The 10,895-nt window shown below is 44.2% G+C and overlaps 1 protein-coding gene across 1 annotated transcript; it reads left to right on the plus strand.

Annotated features, from left to right (window-relative positions):
* The first annotated feature begins 340 nt into the window (after positions 1 to 340).
* SARC_07468 (hypothetical protein) lies at positions 341 to 7,072 on the plus strand. Its single transcript, XM_014298593.1, has 6 exons — positions 341 to 653; positions 1,437 to 1,523; positions 2,258 to 2,330; positions 2,654 to 5,082; positions 5,874 to 6,140; positions 6,961 to 7,072. The coding sequence occupies exons 1-6, from the start codon at positions 345 to 347 to the stop codon at positions 7,033 to 7,035; spliced, it is 3,240 nt and encodes a 1,079-aa protein (XP_014154068.1). The 5' UTR covers positions 341 to 344; the 3' UTR covers positions 7,036 to 7,072.
* The last annotated feature ends 3,823 nt before the right edge of the window (positions 7,073 to 10,895 follow it).

A 10,895-nucleotide genomic window follows, 5' to 3' on the forward strand; every position in this document is an offset into this window, starting at 1 on the left:
ATTAATATATATATATATATATATATATATATATATATCGTATATATATATATATGTATATATNTATTGTTATAACACATATATATATATATATCTATATATATATATATATATATATTCATATATATCTGTTTTTACATACATGTATGTGAGGTTATTGTTTGTCCTGATCTGCGGAATAAAAGAAGCTTCTCCTCTTCACACCCTCTCTTTCTGTAAGACTTAATACATCACAAAATTTATATTCCATCCACACCAATATAAATCTGTTCTTGTCTAGAAAGAGAATCTAAAATAGATGAAAGTTAGTGTTGAACCAACGGACCTTTCGGTACATATCAGGCATGTCCGCGTTAGAAATGATGGACAAAAAAATGGACGCAGGGCTCGCCTTTGCCAGCGACGACAACCGCATCCTCTCTGTGGATGATGCGCTTAGGCGGAAGCTCATCAAAACATCTGGCTTTACCCCTGCCGAGCGTGTGGGTATTATGGACGAGGCGTACGCACACCTGGTCACGTGGCTCAAAGGTCACTCTCTGGCTCAAACGGTGTACGAGTGTGTATACTTGCACCGGCCCTCGATGCTGCAGGACGAGGTGCTGGCCACCTTCTTCGTGTCGTTCGAGCGAGTGATTGTGATGATCCTGGAGGTGAGTTGGTGTGATGTGTATGTGTTGTACGTGAATAATTGAGTTTTTTTGTACGTATTCTGGCGATAATGCGTATACTCGTGCTGGCGTTCATGCTGTTCACGCCTGTGTATATCGGTACAGACCTTCTGCACTGGAAGATTTCATGCCTTGTTAGTTATATGTGTATTACGTTGACTGTCAAATCTAGAGGCTGAGTGTTGGTAGGCTCACTGTTGTAGCGCCCAGCGCTGTGTCTGGCGAGAAGCTCACGAGGTCGTCTGTAGTGACCGTTGCATATCTGAATTGTATAAAGAGTGGTACGGGTTGGAAATTAGGATTTCGGAATTTAGGGTTAGGATTAAAGTTTGAGGAATTGTATCCAGTGTAGGAATGGCTGCATGCATACCTTACTTCAAGTTTGTTTAGGCTTTACACTTTTATGCTTTAGGGTTTCGATTTTGTTTAACGTATGGCTCGTCTCTCGATATACGCAATCATGACGAATAAGACTCAATGAAACTCAGATACAGCCAGTGATCACAGAGATTTTATTGGTACAAGTCGGGTAGAAATGTACTGTCAGCAGTATACTATCCAACAACTACTCGCAAACCATATACACACATACATACATAAATACATGAACACACACATATATATATATATATATATATATATATATTATTAAGGTTTCTAAATGATCATGGTATTCGCATATCCTCAGATGCGTACTGTTGTTGTCCAGTTGCTATCCTTCCTTCTGTCGGTCCCTGACATCTCAATTTAACATTTCTGGAGTAGATCGTACAACAGGCGAGTATCTACCATGAAGAGGACTTTCAAGTGCGCAACATCACCCTCCAATCAGACCCGCTGAATCCGGATCAGGTGTGTGCACAAACATGTATGTTTGTATGTGTATGTGTACAAGTATGTATGTTTGTATGTATGTGTGCATGTGTGTAGGTATGTATGTTTGTATGTGTACAAGTATGTATGTCTGTATGTGTGTGTATGCGCACAAATGTGTATGTTTGTATGTGTGCAAGTACATAAATAAGCATACTTGTGTGTTCGCAATGGAATCCGAGAAACCAGCGGTATGCGAAAGGTGTGCCAGATAGTTTATTTTATTTTTAGCACCATGAATCTGGTCTATGAATCTGAGTGGATATTGCGAAAAGAGATTGAAATTGGTCTGTGCATACATTCAAGTGGTGTTTAAACGTACTGTGTTTCGACGTTAAATGACCGAGAAGATTGCCATTGTATGTATTTTATTGTGCGGTATCTGGAGTAAACCCAATGCATTAGCGGGTGGTTTGGTTGCAGCCCATCGGGATGAAGAGGGAAGAGTTCGGAGTTCAATCTAACTAGCAATCTGTGTACATATACAACATTGTGCGGGACATACTTTTGAAACGGATTGCGATCGCAACGTGTTATATCCAGAGCACTGGCCGTACACTCCAGGCCAGAAATTGAATCTGCTTCTTGAATACGTTACAGTATGCAAGCACAAGAGAATGGCGTGTGAGCTATAACTCTAGATGAAGCATAAATACAGCCATACGTATGGCTTATCCGCGGACATTCCATTTGTATCCGTACATACTCCTCAGATACCATCCTTTCCCGAGGCCTTTCAGAATCTGCTGAATCTCGCAACGCAGATGGTGTCACGTCCAGATGAAGGTATGAGCTCACACTGTCATTTAAGTATAGGCACACGCAAGACAATCAAATCATCGCCAACTAACAGGTTAGTCCGAATCTCGTACCAAATCTTGAAGCCACAGTCCTATAACTCAATAGTATCAACCCTATAACTCAATACTAAAAGTATAAACGGTAGAACTCAATATGAAGTATAAACTCTAGAATTCAATACTAAAGTATAGGCACTAGAACTCAATACTAAAGTCTAAACCCCTAGAACTCAAACTAATCCACTGACTCTCCCGCTCATAAGCTCCTACCACCTTCCCTCACGCGCTCTCATCACTGTGTCTTCACAGATGTTGATTCGTCTGTCAGCTGCCGCCTGTCGTTTCTGGCCCATTTCATGGCCTCACTGCACACCATTGCCGTTCCCGCACATCCCTCTGAATACGAACAAACACGTGCACTACACACCAACATCCTCGACCAATGCGAACGAGAGCTACAGCACATGCTACAGACCCGCCCCTTCGGCGTCCAACGCGAAGGAGAAGGGTATAACGTGGGGTTTGTGCCTGCGTTGGCGTACACACAGCTGTCTCCTGGACCGGCTGTGGTGGTGAGTGTGGCGAGTAGAGCGGAGGGCGTGGTGTATCTGGACGGTCTGATGAAGCGACTGCGAGTGGCCTTTAACATGCCCAGACCTGCGAACAAGGCAAGTTACCATAGCAACGACACGTACGCACACCAGGACACTGCGCCGGGCACTACTCACGCGAGTACAGATACAAATACGCAGAAGGGTAACAATGTGAACTACACTGGCGATGCAATGGATGCAGATCCCGCTTTGGCCCATGGGGGCGTACCGCTATTGGTATGGCTCAGGCGGTTTATGGCGGCGTTCAACTCGCTACCGCAGTCGTGTTGTCTCTCGCGCTCTATAGTGTATGGGCTACTGCTCAACGAAGGCCAACTGATGGGCAGTGTGAGTGTACCAGAGGCCATTAAGGAGGAGGTAAATTCGTACATCGAGTCGCCCTATCTGTACCACGCACGGCATTACGCTGAGGGGTTTGTTGGGGAGAAGGACCGCATGCAGACACAGACTGGAGAGGATGAGTATCCACAGATAGGCCAACAGACAGCCCTGGGTGAGACTACAGGTGTCTGTGGAGGAGCAGGTGGCCTTAACGGGTACGCACACGCGGCGGGTATGGGGAGCAGCACAGTCCCAAAAACTTGCCCAGAGGATACGGACCCTGTCCTCAGGCGCAGGGCAGCCGTGGCCGAGGCCGAGGCGGACCGGTTCTTCGCCCGACTGCACCAGCCAATGGTCAATCTCACGAAGATCGGGTGCTTTAATAAGGCCCGTGAGCATCGTGTGTTGGCCCATAAGCTGCGTGTGGTGTCGGACTGGCAGGTAGACGCAGACAAGTGCGATGCCAGAATAAACCTGATCCTGAGGGGCGTGGGTGAAGGTCCGGTGTCAGGTGGAGGTGAGGGGGTGCTCAGAGGGGAGGAGAGGACCAAGGAACCAGAAGCGCAAGAGAGAGAGGTGCAGGGAGATGCGCATGGAATGGGGGTGGTGCATGCACAGCAGGACAGTGCGTGCGAGGGTGCGATAGGGGTCAGTGGCGCCATGGAGGGGAATAGTGACCCCACACAGCAACACACACACAGCCGACAACAGCGAGAATCAGGCGAACAGGGCGAGTGTGGGCAAAAACAAGCACAGGCTGTGGGGAGTACGTGCAAGAGTACAGTAGGAACGAATGCGAATGAGAGCGCGAACACGGATACCAACTCAGGCGCTGGTGCAGGAGGAAGTGTAGGTACTGATTCCGCTCGCACGAGTACTGGTACAACCATAAAGCCAGACACAAACACACACACGAATACCAACACAAACACAAGCACAATTACAAGCACAGATGAGCATGGAGACACTAGCATAGCCACAGAAGGGACGGACCCTCCATTCACGAGCTACCTGGGCTCGTGGGTGTTGTCTGTCAAACTGGAGATGATGGAACGCTATCTCATCGACGGGATACGCCTGGATCTGTTCCTGACCCACGAACTGGGTGTGGTGTACCTGTACTTGGACTATATCTACGGGTGGCAGGTATCCACCAAGGCCATAGCCACCAAGGCGACACAGGACACGTTGCAGGCACGCAGAAGAGAGAGGCAAGAGCGCCGCGACCAGGTTATAGCCGCACGGAACGCACTGAAGGATGGGAATGAGCCAATAAGTGTAGGTAAGGAGACTGGAGTAATAGATGCGAAGGGAGAAGATAGCAAGAAAGATGGTCATAGTGAGCATGAGCAGGAGTTATCTGGCTCGAGAGCCAAGAAACCGGGACAAACCGGGACGGGGAAAAAGAAAAAGAAGAAAAAGAAAAAGAGCGGCGCTGCGAGTACGACTGCGCAGTCGGACGGGCAGGCGACATCCCACGCACCCGATGCGCGCCAAAAAACGATAGGTAAAGTGCCGCAGATACCTACCACAGCGGACCCGGCGGGTGCAGAGTCCAAGGCGGCATTGTCAGACGAGCACATCCGCAATCTCATAGTGGAGGTAAAGCAAGCGCTCGCACGGGCCTTTGCGCGCCTTTTTGAGGGTCTCAGAGGGGCCGAGCGAGTGCAGCTGCCGCTGAAGTATTTTGCACGAGAGGAAGTGCGGTACTTTCATCGGTTCGAGCCGTTCATGTACATCCGCAATCCAGAGTTTCTCGAGTGGGCGTACCTGGAATCAAATATGACGTACAACACACACCCGGTAAGAGGATGGGAATTGAAGTAGCCGTGAGTGAGTGAGTGGGTGGATGTGTGTTGAAGTAGGCGTGTGAGTGTGTGAGTGTCTATGTGTCTTTTAGTAAGTGTGTGAGTGTATGCATGTATCTGAGTGAGTGACTGTGTGTGTGTGTGTGTGTAGAAGTAGGCGCGCGTGCGTGTGTGTGTGTGTGTCTGTTTGAGTGCGTGTGGGGTTGATAGCAAGTAAATCTGTGTACAGGGTACAGTCCTATGGCACGTCATTCTAGCCACCAATTCTGCAGCGTGGTATGACAATGGTAGACATTGCATCTGCACGTACACCCTGTTCTTTCACGTGTGTACTTAAAAATAAACACATATATATATACATATTCATATATATATCTATATCTATATATTTATATATATATATATTGTGATATATATATATATTGTGATATATATCTATATCTATATTTATATATATTGTGATATATGTATATCTATATATATATATTGTGATATCCCCGTAGCTAACCACTTCTACTACGGGGATATCACAAAGCTGCGATCTATGGGTTCGATTCCCCAATTTCCAAAAGTTTTCTGTGATAGCGTGTTGTCGCAGCGCTACTGAGTCCTGGGGACAAGGGGACTTGTGCCTAATAGGTTACAGTTTTGTGATATCCCCGTAGTAGCAAGTTGGTTATCCACTTCTACTACGAGGATATCACTATATATATATATATATATATATGTAAAGAACTAAACTCTCACCCTTACACCTGAAATCCTATTTCTATATCTATCTCACAGGCGAAAGTCATTTTCGAGAACGCGATCAAACTCTTCTCAGTGTGTGCGGAGCATCTCACGATGATCGCCAGCACACTACCCGCACATGGAAGTGCAAAGCCAAACACGCCCAAGCAGACCCACACACCCACACATGCAGATACAAACGCACAAGGAAACACATACACGCATGCACACCTGACAGAGATTAACCAACTACTGCAAGTGGCTAAGAACAACGCAGTTGTGGCGCGACTGCTCGCGGCGGGACATCGCGCCCCGGAAGAGGTGAGTGTGCTGATATTAGCCTGGAATGTAGCAGGGTTTTAGGGTTTACGAATTAGGGTATATACATTATAGAGTTTTGTATGTGTGTGACACGCTTATTTGAGTTGCATTTACACATGGGTGCTTCATGGGTGACTGCCTATGCGAGTGATACGGGTGTGAACGACATAGATACAGAAGAGCCAGTAAGTAAAGGCATGTGTGGAGTGTGCATGCATGATATTGCGAGTGAGGTCTTATGCACATGGACAATGGTAACACGAAATGAACATGTGCAGTGTACATTGTAATATGTTTATGGTCAATACAGAAAGTATCCCTTGGATTGACATTGTTCGAATATATATATATATATATGTATGTATGTATGTATGTATGTATATATATATATATATATATACGTATATATATAATATATATATATATTATATGTATATATATACATATAACGTTTATATTTATATTATAATTATATATAGTTATATATATATATATATATACGTGTGTGGTGTCCATTTTTGACTGATAAGTTTTCTACTTTGGACTAACATACATATTTGTAAATATTATATCTCGTTCAGATATTTTATTCGCAGGTAGAATAATTACAAATATCATCGCATTCCCGTTGTAAGTATGCCTGCTTATCTGTTGTCAGTACACCCGTCAATCAGAATTAAACTCTGACATACAAATATAATCACCTAGTACACCCGTTAGTCAGTGTTACACTCATGACCTGGAATCTATGAATATTAACCAATTAATTATTACACTCATCTAATTGATATCTAAATATGGTTCATGTTTTGCTTTTCAGCCGACGATGGACTTCTCTGTTAACTCGGATTTCCCGCAACTGATCTTCCCGAGGAAAAAGACAGGACCGAAATAGACGTTTATAGTACCAACCAATAAACTTAATCGGCGGAAACACTTCTAATCGTAGGTGCCCGACATAGCGTGTAGACAACCAGGATATAGAATAGCTTACAGACTACCAGTAGGTATACTAGCGTGTATACAACCAGGAGGTAGAATAGCTTACAGGCTACCAGTAGGTATACTAGCGTGTAGACAAGCAAGAGGTAGAATAGCTTATAGACTACCAGTAAGTATAGTAGCTTGTAGACAACCAGGATGTAAAATAGCTTACAGACTACCAGTAGGTATATTATCGTGTTGACAACCAGGAGGTAGAATAGCTTACAGACTACCAGTAGGTATAGTAGCTTGTAGTCAACAAGGAGGTAGAATAGCTTATAGACTACCAGTAGGTATACTAGCGTGTAAACAATCAGTAGGTAGAATAGCTCACAGACTACCAGCAGACAACCAGGAGTTAGAATAGCTTACAGGCTTCCAGTAGGTATACTAGCGTGTATACAACCAAGAGATAGAATAGCTTACAGACTACCAGAGTGTATACTAGCGTGTAGACAACCAGGAGGTAGAATAGCTTACAGACTATCAGTAGGTATACTACCTTGTAGACTACCAGGAGATAGAATAGCTTACAGATACTAGCGTGTAGACAACCAGGAGGTAGAATAGCTTATAGACTATCAGTAGGTATACTAGCTTGTAGACTACCAGGAGATAGAATAGCTTACAGATTAACAGTAGGTATATACTAGCGTGTAGACAACCAGGAGGTAGAATAGCTTATAGACTACCAGTAAGTATAGTAGCTTGTAGACAACCAGGATGTAGAATAGCTTACAGACCACCAGTATGTATATTATCGTGTAGACAACCAGGAGGTAGAATAGCTTATAGACTACCAGTAGTTATACTAGCGTGTAGACAACCAGGAGGTAGAATAGCTTACAGTGTGGTCAGAATACTATGGTACGTAGTTTATTTGATTATTTTAGGTCTATTATAAGTTTTACAGTTTATCAGAATAATCTGATAAACTGGGTTTTAGGGTTTTGCTGTTTTTACAGCACATGACTGTTGACTCATTTTGAGAGTCATTAATCTTAGGATTACTGTTTACAATTAATTATAAATGAACAACGTCCCCCTCCCTGAGGAGGGAGAACGTTGAGATATACTTACTCGACGTGTACTTACTACATTTTTAACTATGCTTTGGAAAGTTGTTAGTTTATTAATAATTGTGAAATAAGCTATTTTATTTAAGCTACTTGATAGTATCAAATTGAAATTTATTAGTTTTTATATGAAGAAAGAACTTTGAATGTAACAGCAGAAGCAAGATGGAGCAGCAAGATGACGAGATCGCTAGAATCTACCGACGGAGGAAGTCGATAGATGCTCTACTAGCAGTGACGCTAGTGCCAGGATGCCGTCCTTGCTGTCAAATAGTGACAGCGGCCCGGTAGAAACACAGAAACCGGGCGAACAGCAGATATAACAGCACCAGTCAAGAGGATCTGAAGGAATCAATCGACGCTTTAGGCTAAGTAGAACTAGTATGGCTAAGCAGTTAGAAAGGTTCAGGCTTTCTCAGCAAGTAGCTATTATTCCTAGAAGGCAGCAAACATTATCAAACAAAGACACTACAACTGAACACGAGGAGCTATCGAAAGAATCGGATGGATCGAACTCAGCAGAACAGGCGCGAAATCAGAAGGTCCGGAGGGATTAAGAAGACAAGGGCTCAGACAAAGAACAAGATAAGTAACAACAATAACTAAGAGTAGTTCTAGTAGTGGTCGAAACTATACGGTTAGAGATACAAGTAGTAGGGCAGTAGTTAAACCAGAACCCTACTATAGACACGTACAGACTAGAAGAACAAGCTTGGTTAGTTAAGACAATTGTTGGAGGTAAAATTTCGTTCGAAACAGGTAAATAGAGTCAGAAAAGGTAGATTTTAGAGTGTTGAACAGATAAATATTTAAGAAAAGATATAAGATAGTAGTGCCTACGTTAGGTAGGGCTAAGAGTGATAACATTCCAAATATTATAGACTCACGCCAGATCTAGACAAAAGCAAACTATAGCAATGTTATTTACACCTTTGTAGAAAGCATGGGGGTAGGAATAAGGATAAACATATCACCTGCACATAGAGGCTTAGAACGAGTAGATTTACAGTAAGCGAGTGGTTTCCGACGAGCTAGCATTCTATTCCAGTCTTTGTAAGAAACTATAGCTCAACACACTCACAGAGAAGTGCTCTACCGAGAGAAGGGCCATGGACGAGAACCAATAACAATCCTAAGAAACATCTGTCTTAGGAGACTTCGGGCGACGGGACGTACGAGGGCAATATTAAGTAGAGTCTAGTTGCATAAGAGAGGGATCGGCAAAGCCAGGAAGGCCTATATGGAGCCATCATGGGTTGCTTACCACGATGGCACATGTTGGAACACGGAAGAATAGATCAGCGACATATGGGGAGCAACACAAGAGCTGAAGAGCCTTCTCAGGAGCAAAAGGAGTTCACTGAAGAGGGATGTGACTCCACCAGAAGAATGGAGAAGCACACAAGGGGGCAGGGTGAACCCCGACGGGTACTAAAACATAAATACATATAACATATGCATTGGCTAAAGACAGGCGCAGGATTCATGGGTGAGTTGATACTGCGGCAAGGGACGAAATATATTGTCTAAGTAAGAATGTCGATATTTGTTGAGAAGGGCGTCGAACCTCTAGGACGGGGAAGTATTTATACCCGAACTATTTTGCGGATGAGTGCTTACATTTCCAACCCTCCATTACATTACATTACATACATATTATGTCCAACACACGTCAAAGCCGCCGACAGCAACGCCTAACCCCTGAACGTCGAGAGGATGATGATATGGACCGGAGAGGGACCAAGCGCTACCAACCTCCAACGAATCATCCCCGCCATCGGTCAGAGACAGGGCGGAGAGATACTCAGGATGACGAGATCCATAACCAGGAAGCAAACTTTGATCGACAGATACCTACGGCAACTAGGGGCGAACCTAGCCTTACATCGGAAGACGTAGCACACAACGACGAGGCCAAGGGAGATTCCGACCTGTGCGCGGACAGGGAACAGTCCATTACTGGTGAACAGGTAGCCAGTAACGGACTGCCTCCTCGTTCGTCTTCGAGTATCTCAGGCGCCTCATCCTCTGTTCACGGGCAACCACGCCTCCCACCTAACAAGCGGAGGCATTATCGCCGTCGCCCCAGCAACAAGGGTACAACGCGGGAGCAGCTGTCAACACAAAAGCTCACCGAGCTCATGGCTCAACAACAATCGCTGTTGGAGAAGTATGAACAAAGATTGCAACGTACGGCTTCGAGAGTGCCCTACGACATTGTTGTCTCCTCACCGCCCATCTAATAGTTCACACAGACAAGGGCAGACAACACGAAGCAGGGAGAACAACCCTACGTTCCGAATACTAGGTATTTCACAACCACATCATGGTCTTGGATACGAGTCACCGGAGTCGGAAGTGTGAATTTTTCAACTCTGTGAAAGTACTCTTTATTTCCTTTTGTACACTGTATTTATACTATTTTTCGTCAAAATTGAACGGCCCTTTCGGCTCGAAAATTTCTTTTGCCAAAGAAATTCCAACGGACGTGCGCGGTCTATTTTTAGATTCCATCTCTAAAAATACAAACACAATTTCTTCAAATACACTTAAACTTCTAAGACTCATAACTCAATGAAAATTCACTCAAACAACTTGAATAAGGTGTCATATGAAAGGAAAAAGCATTTCCTATCAAATGACACCTGTAACAAAATTACACATTTAATAGATCAAACACAATCGGCCTACGAAA

This window comes from Sphaeroforma arctica (genome assembly GCF_001186125.1).
Source record: "Sphaeroforma arctica JP610 unplaced genomic scaffold supercont1.594, whole genome shotgun sequence".
In the NCBI taxonomy this organism is placed as follows: Eukaryota; class Ichthyosporea; order Ichthyophonida; genus Sphaeroforma; species Sphaeroforma arctica.